The sequence below is a fragment of the Drosophila mojavensis genome, unplaced genomic scaffold (genome assembly GCF_018153725.1).
Source record: "Drosophila mojavensis isolate 15081-1352.22 unplaced genomic scaffold, ASM1815372v1 contig_36, whole genome shotgun sequence".
Taxonomy (NCBI): Eukaryota; Metazoa; Arthropoda; class Insecta; order Diptera; family Drosophilidae; genus Drosophila; species Drosophila mojavensis.
Window position 1 is genome coordinate 11658048 of NW_025318858.1, and position 18459 is coordinate 11676506.

General features: G+C 32.7%; 2 protein-coding genes across 3 annotated transcripts; one reads left to right on the forward strand and one right to left on the reverse strand.

Annotated features, from left to right (window-relative positions):
* Window positions 1–28: 28 nt before the first annotated feature.
* LOC26528441 (glycoprotein-N-acetylgalactosamine 3-beta-galactosyltransferase 1) lies at window positions 29–16039 on the reverse strand. 2 transcript variants are annotated; one of them, XM_032728963.2, is made up of 4 exons: window positions 15432–16039; window positions 14477–14570; window positions 10593–10889; window positions 9724–10510 (listed from the first exon to the last, which is right to left on the reverse strand). In XM_032728963.2, the coding sequence occupies exons 1-4, from the start codon at window positions 15881–15883 to the stop codon at window positions 10283–10285; spliced, it is 1071 nt and encodes a 356-aa protein (XP_032584854.1). In that variant the 5' UTR covers window positions 15884–16039; the 3' UTR covers window positions 9724–10282. The 2 variants fall into 2 exon arrangements, with proteins under 2 accessions (XP_043864576.1, XP_032584854.1); XM_044008641.1 differs by lacking the exons at window positions 9724–10510; window positions 10593–10889 and adding an exon at window positions 29–140.
* Window positions 16040–17016: 977 nt separating this feature from the next.
* On the forward strand, window positions 17017–17676 carry LOC6576565 (cuticle protein 8; the record flags this gene model as incomplete). The annotated part of the gene is made up of 1 exon (XM_032728517.2): window positions 17017–17676. A coding segment is annotated over one exon (648 nt), but the record flags the coding sequence as incomplete, so codon positions are not given.
* Between the last annotated feature and the right edge of the window lie 783 nt (window positions 17677–18459).

The following is an 18459-nucleotide window of genomic DNA, read 5'->3' on the forward strand; positions in this document are numbered from 1 at the left end:
TTCAGGCGCTACAATTTTGCATCATATATATAGTATATATTACTTTATCTCTATATATACATATATATCGATTGTCACACGCCACATTGGCTGACTTTCAGCGTTTGCTCATCTTTTCCACGCAAATTTCCGAATCAGCACTGCAAATATGCAAAACTTTAGTAAAGAAAACTTATGATTCATTGAAAAACGAATTGTGTTTTTTTTGTATAGCCGGCGATTCTTAGTCAACAATTTTGTCACTAGGATTTTTGTTGTTTATTTAAATAATTTATACCGTTACGGAATACACGTTTTATTTATATATTTATTTATTTATCGTGAAATCGTATGCAAAATACGATTTCTTGATGCTACATATATGAACATTTGTTTTTAATGGCCAATCGAACCTCAAAATGTTTGCCCAGTTGCTTGACTTCATTTCGAGTGCGGTCTGGGGGTATTAGAATTTTAGTGAATCCGAAAGTTGACATAGCAGTTGGCATTGAACAAATTTTCAAAATAGATAAAGGAATGCATATCTAGATATAGTATATTAGACATATATTTATATATTTTCGCATATTGCAAAGTGATGTAATCCACTCAATATAGTGAAATATGAGTGAGAAAAGCCCATGTGACATTTAATAGGAGCTCCAATCTATTTAGACTATTAGACTATTATAAAATAAATGTTATTTTTGCTGCTAAGATTTCAAAGACTTCAAAGATATAAAACTGTTGGAATCTGGAATATAAAAATACTCGGAAGCTTTATATCAAAATGTGTGTTTATACTGTTAAAAACAACCAATTATATATAAAATTACGTACACACATACAAAAATATATGATCTACATTTAAACACTTCAAAAAGATTTTTTGTTCATACATATGTAATAATTCCAAAAATATCTCAAGCAAACCAAAAGCTCCATTAAATACCACTTAACGAAACAAAAATTTAACAGCATTTAGGTGCATTATATTTTACAATGGAACAAAACAATAATAAAGAAACAAACATAAAAACAAGGAAAAAACGGAAATCAAAACCGCAAAACAAAAGGCTTAAGTAAATGACGAAATGGTTCGTTAATGTTTCAAATTAATTATATTGCATAAAGTAAGGCAAGAGAGCAAAAAAAGGAAACAAGCAATAAGTTTAATAAATGCAATGGATACAAAAAAATAAATGGCAAAGCGTGAAGAATTTGAAAAATCACATACATACACACAGTTATGTATATATATGTGTGTGCGTACATAATATGTATAAACGGAATTACCCACAAAACAATTGACCTTCTGCGGGCTTACAAGCAAACCCGACAAATGTCCGTCCATTAGTCATAATCGACAACAGAGTCAGAGAGACGTCGAGAAAGAAGCCGAAAAAATACACACAACAGTAACGACAACAACATAAGCTCAACGCTGTTAAAAATTAAAAAAAAATCATTGCACAACTGCAAACAATTAACAATTCCATTATAATAACAACAACAATAGCAGCAGCAGCAAAATCATGAAACCAAAGAGACACCCAAAAAAGAGTTTTTTTCTATACAAAAATTATACAGCAGGCATTTGCTTAGTAACTGTAATAAGTATCCAACGAGAGAAAGAGAGCGCGAATAGGTGAGTGAGAGCGCGCTAATAAGAGCGGGCGATCGTGAGAGTTGTAGCAATAGAAATGCAAGAAAGCGTGGAAGAGTTGAAAGCCATAATTATAGAGGAATGTAAAGTAGATAAAAGAAAACAACAATTTATGCGGTTTTCGACAAAGGCTGAATAATTGCCAATTAAAAAAAAAAAAATCAAACGTTTTCGTCCTTAGCTCAAGCTCTTCTCAGTGCTCTTCTTTTCTCAGTGCTGTCTTCTCTCTTTAGCTTCAACTGCTGTTCTTCTTCTGCTACTCCCATTGCCTACCACCTTGGCAACTTTTAAAGTTCTTAGAGGCCGTGTTTTTAAGTCAACTACGAGTAGTTATAATTTGTATGCAAATCTCTAAAAGATATAGTCAAAGACCTGATTTATAAGCTTGACACGGCGATGATTGTAACTTTCATTTTATTTTATTTCCTTATTTATTTACTTTTATTTGTATTTATACCCTGAACCCATTGAAAATGGGAAATCAGGGTATAATGGTTTTGTGAAAAAGTATGTAACGGGCAGAAGGAGGCGTGGCAGACCCCATAAAGTATATATATTCTTGATCAGCGCGACGAGCTGAGTTGATATAGCCCTGTCCGTCTGTCCGTCCGTCCGTCCGTCCGTCCGTCCGTCCGTCCGTCCGTCCGTCCGTATGAGTGCGTCGATCTCAGAAGTTATAAGAGCTAGAGAGCTGAAATTTGACATGCATACTCGTGTGTACCATACGCAGTACGAGTTTGCTTTATTTTTTCGATAAATCGTCCGATAACTTTTTTATCGAGAATAATCGAAAAATTGATTTTGTTTTTTCAGCCTAATTTGAACATTTTTAGACCTGGAGTGTTCAAATTTGGGTTGTATATAAAGTTAATCGATACAAAGATTTTGTAATTTACAGATTTTGGATACCACGCCCCCTTCTCCCCCAATTTGTAAAAAACGCATTTCAAGTACTAGAGACTTGTGCTTTGGAGTGTACACACATATTCATCATATGATTACACTCTGAAAGTTTCATTAAGATCTTATGTCTACAAAAGAAATTATTCAACAAATAAATTCTCATAATATTGCCCACACTGCAGCGCAGCCCAAGCGCAGTCGCTGCTTACTGCGCAGTTAGCAGAGCGCAGGCTTATGCGTGCGTGTGGATGCATGTGTATGTATGTGTGCATAAAAATGCAGAATGATTAGAATATCAGCTTAGAGGGTTCAGGGTATCTCCTAGTCGAGCAGTCTCGACTAGAGCCTTCTTACTTGTTTTTTTTTTTTTTTTTTTTTTTTTCAATTATCTGGTACACTTATGACTTTTGCACACACATTTAACCGTTAGTTTTGCACTTCCGCTATGTATTTAATTTTCGTACTTGAAAATTTATTTCGGTTTTGCTAATAATTTTCAGTTTAGCGCAAAAATTGCGCAAGCGACAAATAAGTTTTGTGAATTGTTTTTGGTTGTTGTTGCAACGACGAGGCGGAGAGTGGGAAGATTGTGGAGAGGAGGTTTAAAGTTGAAGAAGATGATGATGATGATGAAGTAGAAGTAGCCTCAGCAGCCGCAGAAATAAACACGAATATAAATTATATTCATGAACGAAAACGTACATAAGCAAAAGACAAGAAGACGACGCTCAAAGCGAACAAAGCAGAGGCGAAAAGACAGAAACCGAACACACAACGAATTTGCGTGTGCGTAAAAGAGATGGCGAACCGACGAAACGTCGACCCAAAAAAGCAACAGTAACAACAACAGCAAACCAAAAATGAAGCAACAACAAGCAACTTAAAGACTATTTTAAAACATTGCAGCGGGTGGAATATCTCTTTGTTGTTTTTGGTTGCATAGTTTTTCTTCCTATTTGCAATTTTCGACAAACAATTTCAACTATTTGCCATCCACACATAGCTCGGCTCGTCATTTTGCATAGATAAAACGCGCAGCACACAAATTATAATAACGGTGAAGACGAAACCGAACCGAACGAGTCAGCAATAACCAGCAACAATTGAAGACGACGACGAACGCATGCGCGACACGTTTACATTCACTCTCACTACGAGCGTTGTTTGCTCGTCCACACGTCGCGCTCACCAAGTTTGCCCATGCAGCAAGGAGAGCGCCAAACGTCCGTAGCCGCCAAGAGTTCGTTGAGTACTGAAATATCTGCTGGTGCCTGGCACCTCAGCTGGGCTAGGGAGCAAGCAGCACGCTGTTAATCGACCTCCCCTCGCGCTCTTCAAAGAAACCGGTCGAAGACAACGCCACCGTCTTTAACAACGCTCGTGCGAACTCTCTCTCTCACTCTCCGTCTCTGCATCACGTTCTCGGCCTCTCTCTTTCTCTCGCATTATTTTTTCACAGTTTTCATCTCCCCACCGGGTAGGCTCATGCTCCATTTCGTTGTGTCGGCTTGATCTCCGTCTCCAGATCCGTTTTTAAATGAGTTTCGGCCTTTTTATTATTGACAACGGCTCTTATTAATCATTGCCATGTCAACGTTTCCCACAGGAACGCAAACACACATACATATGTGAACATGGTCGTCATATGGGCATTTCCAGTCCGTTTCAAAGAGCGTCCACCAAAAACGGATGTATGCAAAGAGCAGCTAGCTGGAATGTGCTAAAGAGTGCGCATCTTCACTACATCTTCAGCTGTTCGATCGTTTGCACGCACTAAGAGAGTGACCAAAATGCCGCTCTTCGCGCTAATTGAGCAGTCAAGTCATTTGGGCTGCAGCAGTCGCCATCAGCTGTTTGCTATGTAAATGTGCTATAATATTTCAGTTTTTTATTATATTTGTTTTATGCGTTCTTCATGTGGTTAATGGCTTGTTTATGAAGATTTATGATTGGGCGATTTATTTTAGCCAAAATCGTATAATTGTTGGGTGGAAGTGCAGTTGACTTTATCAACCATATAAAATAGGTTAAAACTTGTTCAGTATTAGCAGCGCAGTTTTTGAGCTTTTAAATTTGTGCAATAGAGAGATATCTCTTAAAACAAATATGCAAATTACAATAATTAGTTTAATTTTCATTAATATTAAAACATTTTAAAATAGAGGAAAAACTTGATTTTAAATGTGTTAGATTTTCCGTTAACTTGAACCAAATATTTCATGTGGGTATTCAAAAATAAATTGAAGGATTCCTCAGCATTCAAAACTCAAAAAATATTTATGTTTTCCAAATGTTAAATGTTAGACTTTACTTTCATAAAATCTGGGTACCATCTTAAGCTAATTTCCGTATATCAATATATCTTAAAAATTAATTGAAAATACTTTTAATTTTAAAATATCTTACCAAATCTATATTAAAAATAAATAAAAAATTCAATATATTTTCTAAGCTTCTATAAAAAATTTTTTAAAGCTATTTTAAACAAATATAAATATAATCATTAAACTATATTTATATTCCTTTACATACAAATTCATTATCATCATCATCAATATTAATTTTCTGCATATTTCTATAACGATTCCAAACAATTATTTTACATTTTTCATTCTATTGAATGTTCACTGTACTTAATTATATCATTTTATGATTTTCCTGTTTTTATTTTGACTAGAGTTTATCGTGTTTGTGTCATAAATTTTGAACGCTCAATTGAGTTGACCAAAAAAAGCAACAGCAGCACACCGATAGCAATCGACTTAAGTCAATCTTAACTCGATAAACGATATGAACGCTCCAGTGGAAGGCCTCTACAAAACTAATTTTGAGTGTAGCGATTGGCAGCGTGCATCGACTTTAGCTAGCATATAAAACTTAATTAATTTAATTACTTATCTAGCGAGTGCTAAAGCAAAACTTAAAAAAAAACGTAGAAGTATGTGATTTATTTTATTTATTTTTTTTTTTTAATGGCAAACATAAAATAGTTACAAAACTTGAAACAATTCCCATAGCCTAACATAATACAAAATTATTTCTTCTTCTTCTTGAAGTGCACTTTAAATTCAAGAATGTCTTTCAATGCGTGTAATTTGTATATATTTATTATTTTTTTGTTCATTATTTTTTATTTTTTTCGAGCGTTGTGAAACATTAATAAATATTTATAGATGAGCTCGCAGCACGCTGCACTTGTTAGGCGCATCGAGAATTGAGAACTGAGAATCGCGAATAGAAGATAAATAAGAATTTTAATTGATTTTAATGTGCACAGCTGCACAACATGCATATGCATAGGGGAAGAGGTGGCGCGGGTGAGGGGACACCGGAGATGCCTGTCGATCGAGCTGTTGACATACCCATAGAAAAATTGACATAAAATATCGTCTTTACATTATCCGCAAACGTCTGTCTCAAAATAATGATTGAATTGTGCAGCCTGAACTTTGGCCAACTGGTTGACAATCGCAGATTCTATATAGAAACGATAGAAAATCGCCGAACAAGTTTTTATAATTTATGAATACATCTACTAAATAGCTCTGTAAACGAAAAATTCCCAAGAGATTTGAGCTATTTAAGTTAAATAAATTACATTTGAATTAAATAAAATAAAGGCTAAAACATTTGTGGATATATAATTAAGAAATGAATAAATTAACAATTATATATAACAATATTTTATATAATAAAATAACATTATTTATCTATTAATTGTATCCCTTATATTTATTGTATAATTCAAACTTTACTAATAATTAACTAAAATACACATTTTCTAAAATTTGTTTTTAATAGTAATTTTTGTATTATTTTGAGATTTTTATTTTTATTTTTATTTTTTTATCAAAGTACGTTCATATATATATTTTGTAGCAGCAGATCTTACTTTATTTGAAATGATAATATTTTAAGTTATGCTTAAATTTATTGAAAATTAACTTAGAATTGTATTTATGGAACTAGCTCATTCAAATCGAAAGATATATATTCATATTCATTTGAAACTATTTTACATACAGAAAAATAATATGTTTAAATAAATTTATCTCAAATTAGCTTTAATTTAAATATATATTATATATTTTATTCTATTGTCCTTCTATTCGACACTCCCATTATTATTATTCATTCCGCTCGTTCAACTTGAACTTGTTATCCAGAAATGTACTTCAACCACTTAAATACAGATAAACGAGAAAGCAAAAGACCACGACATTGTGCTAATTAGGGCATTCCGAGACTCGAGTGCTCGAAGCCAACTTCAAGAGCTACGCACAGAGGAATTCAAGAATAAAGTCTTAAGAAACGAGTAGAACAAAATATATATATATATATGTATATATCTATATATATATATATTATTGGGCTCTACTTTTTTTTCCATCATTTTTTTTTTTTAATTTTTTTTTTTTTTTTTAATGCGCCTGGCAACAAAAGTGAAGGGTATAAAAAATTGACAAGCTTTATCTGGCAATCTATATAGAGTTATAAATTTTCAGAGAAAGAAATACAACTTGTTACGGAATTTTTATTAAGTAAGCAGCAAAAAAAAACATATATAATTGTATACATATAATATATTCAATATTAAGTGCGTGGTAATTGAGTTTGGAGGTAAAAAATGAAAACATGGATAAACTGAACTGAAAATAATTTGCGCAATGGCAAGAGCTGTGCATAGCTGAATAAACGATTTTTTATGGTTTCAATTTTGAATTTAATGCAATTTCAATTTGGATTTATTATTTGTGTATGGGTATGTGTTACCTACAATAATTTTATTTCATTTTTTGTTTTTGAATGTCTTGCAAATCGAGAGCGACGCAGTTTACAGCTCACATTTGACAACGTCGAAGGTCAGGCGAATGCTCCCCAACTACATGCCATGACTCGACGCACAATTTTATTATAAAAAAAAAAAAACCATATACATACACACATATATATATGTATGTATATATATACAATATTAATCAGACAGGTGACAATAACAAGAGCAGCGGCGAACAACAATTTAACCCACTTGTGTGTAGCGTGTGTCGGCTCAAACACAACAACAGCAACAATAATAACAACAACAAAATGGAACACGCGCCGTTGCCATGGAGCGCACATTGCGCATACGCACTGTCTGATGGCCGTTGGAATGGTTAGACACTGCGGCTGGCTAATAAAAAGCAAACACAAACACGCACACACACACACACACACACTTTGCCAACTAAAAACTAAAGCTAAGTACGTTAACTAACTAAGCAACAGCTAGCAGATAGCTAGCTAGCACACGGTAGCCATTTGCTCAGCTTGTTAGCAAACAGTTTGTGTGCGAGTGCGTCGTCGCGTCGCTTATAAACTGAATCAATTTGATTGAAGTCACCTTTTTTTTCGCGTGCCATTCAAGATTGCCAATTAAATTTTAATATATGAATTAACGCACAAAACAAACAAACAAAAACAACTACAAGACATTTACTGTATAACAAATGCTAACTTGAGAACAATTAAATAACAATTATTTTATTATTCTCAAGTTATCCAGTCGCGATTGCTCGACTGCGAGATTCCCCGAAAGCATAGAAGAATTGATATTACTCATAAGCATGCGCTCTGCTCACAGCGCAGTTGACGTCGCAATGGGAACTTAACTGTTAAATGGATCCTTTAACAGCCAAACTTGCAGAATGTGTTAATGACATTCATATATGTATATTTTCCGATCCTACATACTATATAAATAAAATCAAAATCATATAAAATACACATTAATCTATATTTATTTTTATATATTTGAAGATCTAACTTTAAGAATAAACAATATATAATTTTATTATATATTAATTGGCGTTTCATAAGCTTTTTAATCGATAACATTTAAACAAAATGCTCAAGAGAACTCTTGTCGAGACAGCTCGCTCTATTGAACCCTTAATAGAACTGATGTATCACTAATTCCTCACATCTGTATATATCTATATCTCGTCGGCCTGCTCAAGAATATATATACTTAGTGGGGTCTGTCAAGCCTCCTTCTGCCTTTTCCATACATTTAACGAAGCTACTATACCCTGATTTCCCATTTGCAATGGGATCAGGTATAACTAGTGGTTTCTTCAAACAAACTACTATCTTAGCTCTTAAATGGGTCTCATAGACGAACAGGGCCAAATAGGCTCGGCTGATCCCATTCATTCCATTCTTACGAACAGAAGGACTGACAAAATCAATATAATCATTTCACTTTCATGATTGAGCAAAGTTACAACTACTACAAACTGATTACACTCAAACGAGTTAGTCGGAAATACCACTTGAAATGCATGACACAAATATCACAAATATCAATATTATAGTATATAGATTAGAAGTAGATTCAGTGTTGCCAAGTGCTCTTCCTCGCCGTCAGGTGCACAGCTTTTAGTTCAATGATACGTCTTTAAGAGATTCATTAATAAACTGAGCTCATGCCTAACTATAGCAACGAATTCCCTTTCACTTATCAATTCTCATGCAATTTATATAAACATATATATACCTATATATATATATATATATATATATATATTTATCTAATGCAATCTGGCCATAACAAGCCATTCATACATCTCAATCAATGCGTACGTGATTCTGGCCTTAATTAACTGCACTTGGCCAAGCTAAGTAATTGTGACCCACTGACGCGGCTCATTTTGTGACTTTGGCTTTGGCTATGGCTTTGACTTTGACTTTGGCAATGAAAATACAATGCATTCATTATTGAGGCCCTTCATGCAAGAATGCCTCACAGCTGAAGGATCTGCGCATGCTTGAGCTTGACTAAAACTATCAATAAAGTGAAATGATTCATTGACTAACTAAAGACAGGCAGCTGCTCGCTGCACATTTATTGGCTGCATAATTAATTAAACACTCAAGCCGCAAGGTAATTGCAAATAAATTGTACACGAGCAAACTAAAAATAAAATACGAAAGATTTAAACAAAAAAAAAAAAAAAAAAACATTTATATATTTATATGAAAGATATAATAAAAACATTTGTGTGGCTTGTTATTAATTAATATTGTATTATTTTTATTAATATTAAACAAAAGTTATTAATATTTTTTAATTATTTACAAAATAATAAGAACATATATGTAAGTTTTTTATGCATAATAAATTTAAAATTCTATTCATGGCAGCTTAAATATATCATTGAACACATTTTAATTTAATATAATTAAATTAAATTTGAAATTAAATTGCATCCTAACATCAATATAGAACTTAATATACAAATAACCTAAACTTAATTAAAATTTTTTATTTCAAACTATTTTGCTTTTATTTTATTTTTTATTATATCTATAATTTCATATTATTCACCTGAAAATGGACTTTAAATGCAGCACCTAGAAGTAGGCAACAGTTTTCGGTCGCCGCCCAAGCTAGTATGTTGCTTAAGTCTTTCGATTTACCAAACAGTTTGAGAGCCACAGGCAGATAGCTACAGTTTGAACAGCGCCAAACTAAATGTAGCTTGGCTTATTAATAATATTATATATATATTATAACTAAAATATATCAATTTATCAATAATTAAATCTCAAGGCGAAAACGGATATACAGTAGAATCCGGTTATGGCGTCCGCACCGATATTACGACGGAAATTCGAATGGCGGTCCCTTGAGCGTCATTATAACCTGATTCTACTATATATACTTAAGTATATAAGCTTAAGTTATCAAATCTAAAAATTAGCTGGCTTATTGAGCATGTTGGTCAAATCTCTTATTTCCGAATTGTTTTCAAGTGGAAACCGTTCAAGCACCTCGTCATTTGTAAGTCGCGCTGGCTGTTGCTCCTCGTAGTTGCGACCAAAGATTCGCAAATGATATAGCAAAAAATCGAATAGATACATGCGACCCGGCGTTATATAATGAAACGCTATAGAATAATTGGAACAGCAATCTTTGCCCTGTAGATGATAATGAATATATGAGATTATATATACATATGGAGTTATACATATATGGAACAATTCCAAGTGGAGCACATACTGTTTCTATCCGTGAAACGCTCATCTGTGGCAACCAGTCCGGAATGCTGTCATTATTAGTGGACACAAATTCCCCAACATCGAGTGGAAAAAACTTTGTCTTGTTCTCTTCGGGCAATGCGCGCTGAGAGTCTATAAAATGCACGCCCACATTTTGTAGGCACACGCCCATATAGAAATCCTCAATGCCCCATTCCTTAACTGCCGGACAGATTTTCTCCGAGCTGTAGGCCTCGCTCATAAAGCGATGCAGTGCCTCACGACTGAGCACATACGAAGCGCCACCGGACATGTAACTCTAGTATTTATTATTTGAAGATTAATATCACTTAAGAAATTTACAAATATTAGTTTCCTATAACTAACATTGTTAAATTACGATAAAAGCAGCATAAGTTAAAAGTTTGATCTCCTTAAGTAGAACCAATCAAAATCTCTATATACTTAGATAAAATTATATTTTAGCACGTGCCTCAACTTTTTCACTTTCAGTTTTAGTGTTGACTGTTGCTCTTATATCTTCTGAGATCGACGCGTTCAAACATACGGACAGACGGAGAGCTCGACCCAGCTCGTCGCCCTGATCAAGAATAAATATATATTTTATGGGGTCTACCACGCCTCCTTCTGTCTGTTACACACATTTCAACAAAACCATTAAACCCTGATTTCCTATTTTCAATGGGTTCAGGATATGAAAATTATCTATACTTATAAACGTTTAAAAAAATGCCAAATTTGCAACAAAAAGCTAAAATTAATTTAAATTATCTACAACATTTCATATTTAAGTGGATTAAATTTTGACTCAACTTAAGTAGGAATATTGATATATAAATAAAATAAAATAAAATAATAATACAAACTAAGCTGTCCTTCTTAATAAGGAAATTCAGAATCAGCATTTAATGCTGAATACAAAAAACTCATTTGCAATGTAAATTGAGTGACTAAAAATATGTATATAAATATCATACGTAAATGTCTATACAGGTATTTCGCTCACATAATCATTTGTAACATTTCATAGTTCAAAATACACGAAAATATGCGTTTAAATCATGTGAGTGCAACCGATTGGCTATGCTAGACGAGTTTACCATTAAAACGGATCGAGCGTAACAATTATAGCTTCAACTTGGGGGTTTTAAGCCGCTTTGAAGGCCATTTGGGCGTCTGCTACATAATTGACAAAGATGATGTGTCAAAAAATATATGTTTAATTGAAATGTGAACACAATGTCGTTTGTTCAGTTATTTTTGTAAATACATTTCATTATATATATTTATATAAAGTAACTCTGACCTTTTTCTAATATTTATGTGTGCATCGAAATTTATGGTCTGGGAGAAATATTTCTTGTTCAACAAAACCCTGCCCATTAAGTTATTTAACTTATGCTAATTGGGCTGTCTGATGGACAAAAGACGAAATTAATATTTGAAAAAAAAAAAAAAAAACAGACAGAAACTTAAGCAAGATAATAAATCAATGGAAATTTGAAAATCTATCAAAAGTTAAACAATTATCAAAAGTTTCTGTGAAACACGAAAATCTTACTATACCCTGAATTGATTTAATATTGATATAGGGTATATTGTTTTTGCTATAGTGTATGGACTATAAGATCTACTACTGTGCGTCTGTTTCAGCGTTAATAAACCTCGATACAATTTTTTGCTTCTTTTTTTTCTTTTCTAATCATGGAAAATATTTACATATGTACACCTCTATTCAATTCGAAATTGGATATTTTCTAGTCGTATAACATTTGTAATTGAATAAAAGTTTGCTACATGCTGAGCTGTGAACATGGACTTAAGTTGTTTTATGCATTCCTCAATCGTTTTAATGACGATATTATGTTTTGCCAGACTGATTATAAAACACAAAAAAATTAATGCAAATGTAATAATTCGATAACCAATTAGTCATAATAACACAAGGTTAAATATATTGAAAACTACAAATTCTAAAATATACAGAGCGACTGCCACTCTATCTCTCCCTTGCTCTCTCTCGATCGATATAACTAATTTGTATCTTTCGATCAATCTCTTTCAACCTCTTTCAGTCATCTTGATGACAAAGAAAGGGAAATTAGGTATTTTGACATTGAAAACTTAATGTGATAGAACTATTCTGGTTTTCGATTTAGTATTAACAAAGTCATATATTAAATTAATTTTGCATAAAGATCATATTCTTTTCATTTTATTTACTTTTTTAAGATGATTAAGATATTTTATATTTTCTAGATTTAAAACTGTACAAGATACAGTTTCCATTTGCCACGCCCCTAATAGGCGTAGATATATACATATATATTATTTAATCTACAAAATTAAATTATTTAATCTATTTTTCATATTAAAATTTTGAGCTACTGTTAATTTTTTTATATTTTTAATTTTCATATTATATTTATATTTTTGATATTACAAATTATAAGACAAAATGATTTTTTAATACAATTAACATATTTTATTTATTATTTATATTATTAGGCCTTATTTTGACGATTCAAAAATATTATTTTATTTACAATATAAAATAAATATCTAATATGCGTGTATGTTAATATTTTGCAATGCTCTTACTAATTTGTTATTTACATGGTTCGCCTATCAAATATTCTCTGAAAATGCGAGTCTCATCCACAATTACCAGCTGTTGGTCAATAGTTCGTACTTCGCCTACAAACTGTTTGCACAATAATGTCAAATGGAAAAATAAATAACAAGAAAATAAACAAAGCTTGAGAGAATCACTCAGAGATGCGGCTGCAACCAAATAACAAGAAACCTCAACGACCTCAAGAGATAAAGAGGAAGAAGTTGAAGACGAAGCAGAAGAGCATTGGACACACTTGAGGCAGTGCATCAACAACTGATTGACTGCTGCCCGTTGCCATTTGCGTTGCAGATGTTAACGATTGCATTAGTCATTATTTTAAATAAAAATACACATATTTTTGCTGTTTGCTAAGGCATCTTTAATTAGCTAGCCCATTAAACGGGCATCCACAAAAATTGTTATTTAAACGCAGCTATAACTGACAACCGGTTAGTCGGGCCCTCATACTGAGTATTGTTTAAAAAAACTTTGCATTTAAAATGGCCAAACAAAATACTTTCTATCATATTTATAAATGTGCAGTCATGTAAATAGTATGAGAAGAAATTTAGAGTATTATAATATAGATATGTTTAATTATTTTATTTTAATTTTATTATTAATTTTTTTTTAGTTTTGCATTTTAAATTTTTGTAAATTTATTTTTTATTTTTATTTTGTTTTATTTTTATTACTTATTAAATTTTAGTTTTGCATTTTATATCTTATACTTATTCGCTAAAATTCTATTTTTGAAATTAAAACTACCAAATTAAAATCAAAATAAATAAATAATAAAAACAAATAAATTTATTTATGTATATTTGTAATATTTATCTTTAATTTCAGTGAATAATAAAATTAGATTTATTTAGATTTATTATTTCTGGACAAATGTTCTAACTATTCCTTGAATAAATAATTTTGTTCCCGAATCTTTGATTTCTGGATTTGTCATAAATTAATTACATAATTGATGAAATCCAGAAACAAAAGAGAAAACATTGTTAAATTTGAATTTAAATATAACTTGACAGCCCTACCCCTAGAGCTGACACCTTTATCATACATATATTTCACTGACAATAAAGCCAATATACCGCATTAATCGCAAACATAGCGAAAGTCAGGTTTCGAGCAATTTGTTAAGTGAATTATGTGTTTTGTCGCCCGAGCCAAAAATGAATGCCAATTTATTTAAGATGTTATATTTTAGTTACGAATTATTTGTTAGAATACCAAAGCTATAAAAGTAATTTGAGACTTACCACATTATAGCGTTTCATCTGGTAGCCAAAATATAGGGGCATGGCGGGATCATAGACGCTGAGCATGCGACGCATGTTTTCCATAATAATGTAGCTATAAAGAAATAAAAATTCCAAATATGTGATACCAACCAAATTAATAATAATAACTTTGTCTTTCACGAAAATAATTTAAGTTTTATCTCAAAAATAACTTAAAAACCTCTAAGAGACTAAATTGACAATGATATTAAAAACTACAATAATAGAATAGAATGTCTATAATAAATTTTATAAATATTTATGTTTGTGAGGATAAAATATAAAGCAATAGCAATAAATTAGTGTTTAATCGAGCGCTAAAAAACTATATAACAAAAACTTTGTTCTCAAATTTTGATGACACAATAGAAGAATAGAAAAATAGCTAGAGTAGCTATAACAAATCTAATATATGTACTTTTGATTATGGTATAAAAACATTGGTTACAAAAAACATTTTTATATAACCTAATAATATTCGAATAATTTGTTAAAAATATTTCGAATGGCTTTGGGTAAATTCATCATTTAATTTAAGAATATTTATTTATTTATCATTAAATTTTTTTAAATTAAAATTTTGTTTAATATACTCAAAGTATGTCTTGGACTAGTCAATTATAAATTATAAATTTCCTGTCAAACTGTAATGTTATTAATATACGGTTATTAACTATGCAAATAAATTCTACAAATTGCCCTTTCGTTTATGAAGTATTTATAACTCTAAATGGGAAATTTCTCTAAAACTATGAAATGTAGATAATGGGCATAGAAAATCTTTTTTGAACACAATTGATTCTATATATTTTTTTTCACTACTTGCTTTTCGCTTTCAATATTTCACTCATTCACTTTCGCTTTTATTCAAAAAAGTCTTTTTCGTGCATGGTAAAAAAAATATCGACACGCCCACATCGCTAGCTCTACTCACGTGTCGTCGTCAGCCTTCACAAACCAATCGTATTGATCGCCATATTCCCTCCAAACATATCGGAATCCCTCTCGTGTCTTATCCCACAAATCGGTATAGCTGCCGGCATGTGGTTCGACCACCTTAACGACGCCCAGCGGTTCATAGTTCTCGCTGCTGACGAAGATTAGCTTGTTGCAGCGCTTGCCCCAGGTGGCGTGCACGTGCTGGGCTTTGAGCTCAACATTTTCTGGGCAGGTGAGCACCATGCAGAGCACACGAATGTCAGGCGCCAGATCTCGCTCAAATCTGTGCGCTGCAGTGGAGGTGGAGCAATCGCTGCTGCTGCTGGTCGACCAACAGCTGATGTCAATGTGCACATCGTAAATGTTGAGAATCAGCATGAAAGCGCAAACAAATCCCGTTACGAAGCCGGTAAACAGATGCAGCTGCCCCGATTTGAGCTTAACCATTGTTTCGTCCGCGTTATGTTCTGCCCAACGCGACGTCTAACCTGCGATTGTAGCAGCTAAAAAAACACACCATTTAACACATTAATATAGCAAACAAAAGTAATATAGTACAAAAGTTCACGACCGGTTTGATGTTTCGCACTGCTCACACTAATATTGGCGCGGCGACAGTGTGACCATATATGCATATTATTCAAATTGCCCTTTCGTTTGTATGATGGATTTGCTAGACAACCGAATTATTCTTTCATACATTTGTCAGGTGGCAACGCCAGCAAACTGTTCAATTTTAGTTCGATTTGAATAAGCTCACGTTGAATTTTTGAACTGTAATTTCGTCAAATATTTATAAAACAAAACTTGTTTTAATGGAGGTTGATCAAATAATCTATTATCCACACAATAAAATCTAAATAATACTAATATCTTATTTTAATCTGATATGAATACTTAACATCGATTATTATTATTATTCGTATAAAGTTTTTGGTATATTTTAACAAACTATTCATCATCTATTGTATTCGTTTTTTTTTATTTATTATTATTATTTTCATTATAGCTTTTACAATTATTTTCTCAGGTGGCAGCACACAGCTATAACATAATTTTGCCAATTCCAAAGATGAGTTTAAATATGGATCAATAATTGTCTTTCCCCCAGCTAATTGGATGTCGCGCAGTTCTGTCTTCATTTATTGCCATTTCACACAATTTTTAAAAGCTTACGCAGCACAAAAATAATGCGTAGACAGAAAAACCGAAAAAAAAATGAAAGTACATCTAATCACCTCATTGATGAACATGGTATTGTATAACGGTAAGTGATGATATATATGAAGTAATATGTCGAGCAATGAGGTATAAAAGCCATGAGCTACGTCAATTCAAAGTGTAGTTAGCTGACAATTTGTGAGTACAGACAAACGGAAGAGCACAAAAAATAAAAATACAGTTAAAATGGATTTTAAGGTTAGTTTTGAAATTGAAGTAAATTTCGAAAATTTTATTTTTAAACAAACTCCTTGCAGTTGCTGCTGCTAGCCTTAGCGCTAATTGGAATTGCTAAAGCGGACTACGCCGTCAATAATAATAATAATAATAATAATATTGATAAAAATAATAATAATAATGATAATAATTATAATAATGGAAAACTAAATATAAATGATGTCAACTCATTGGAACAGTCTGCATCGAACTCTGTCGAGGATTACCAAACCGATTATCAGGCAACACGCACGACTGCCGAAAATTCGCAGGCCACGCCCGCTGGCTATGATTACAATGCCCAGTTGGGGAATAGCAATAGTGCCGTGGCACAAGGAGCAAGTGCATCTGTTCCGCTATTCCCCCAGCCTTTGCCCGTGCTGCACGAACCGAGGCAGCCGGAAATATTTCCACCCGCCAGCTACAGCTACGACTATGCCGTCAATGATCAGAGCACGGGCGATATCAAGGATCATCGGGAGACACGCGATGGTTATTCGGTGCGCGGCTCGTATAGCCTCATCGATCCCGATGGTTATAAGAGAATCGTTACCTATACGGCGGACGATGTGCACGGCTTCAATGCTATTGTCAGACGGGTGCCCTATGTGCTGAAGAAACTGGCTATAGCATCGTCCAATGTGCAGCTCGACGATCGCTCGCCCGTTGCCCAGGTTTCAGTGGACCAAGCGGCTATTGAGTCCTTGGATAATTCGCTGAAAGCCATCTCAGCCGATAGTTATGTGAATGCGGTGAATAATCGTGACCCGAATGGCGGCCTTTATGCCTAAGCTGGAAGTGGTTCGAGGTCCACAAATTAGAAATTATATAACTAATATTATTATTATCTATAAAATTTGTGTGAAAAATAAAATATTTCGTATTATAATACATTTGAGACTTTTTAGTCAATACATATATACATAATGCTAAAAATAATTAAAAAATACAAAAATGGTATAACTTAAAATGAAAATGCAGCTTAAAATGAATTTGACATTTTTATATTCTAATAGCATACTTTTAGGCGATTGATAATAACCTATATAAAACCATGACTAAATTTTTTTCCGCTGAGAATGCTTTTTATATTATGTTATATATTTGTTTGATATTTTGATTTATTAAAGCCATACGGGGTAGTTTAGTAATATTTATACTGATAATATAAAACATTTAATAGTTAATATGTTATGTTGCTGCTTTTTATTTTCTCATATGGTCTTGATATAAAAAATTTCATAAATATATTAATGGTAATACAAGTAAAAACAAGTAAGAAAGCTCTAGTCGAGACTACTCGACTACGAGATCCCCTGAACCCTTGGAGTAATAGCTATTTCAATAATTTTTCGCGTCTTTCAGCTTACACAAGAAACACGCACACATACACACACACACGCACGCACGCACGCACACACAGGCATACATACACACACATAATACACACATACACACACACACACACACACACACACACACACATACACAAACAATTACATACATATACACACACAAGCATAAACACGCATGGGCGGCAGTGAGCGCTTACTCTGAGAACTTAATTGCTTAATAACTTTTTTGTG

Excerpts from the sequence above, each read along its gene's own strand:
- LOC26528441 (XM_032728963.2), bottom strand. The coding sequence starts at position 15,883 with ATGGTTAAGCTCAAATCGGGGCAGCTGCATCTGTTTACCGGCTTCGTA. Across the intron at positions 14,571-15,431 it reads GTGAAGGCTGACGACGACAC|CTACATTATTATGGAAAACA; the intron begins GTGAGTAGAGCT and ends ATTTCTTTATAG. Across the intron at positions 10,890-14,476 it reads AGATGAAACGCTATAATGTG|AGTTACATGTCCGGTGGCGC; the intron begins GTAAGTCTCAAA and ends AATAAATACTAG.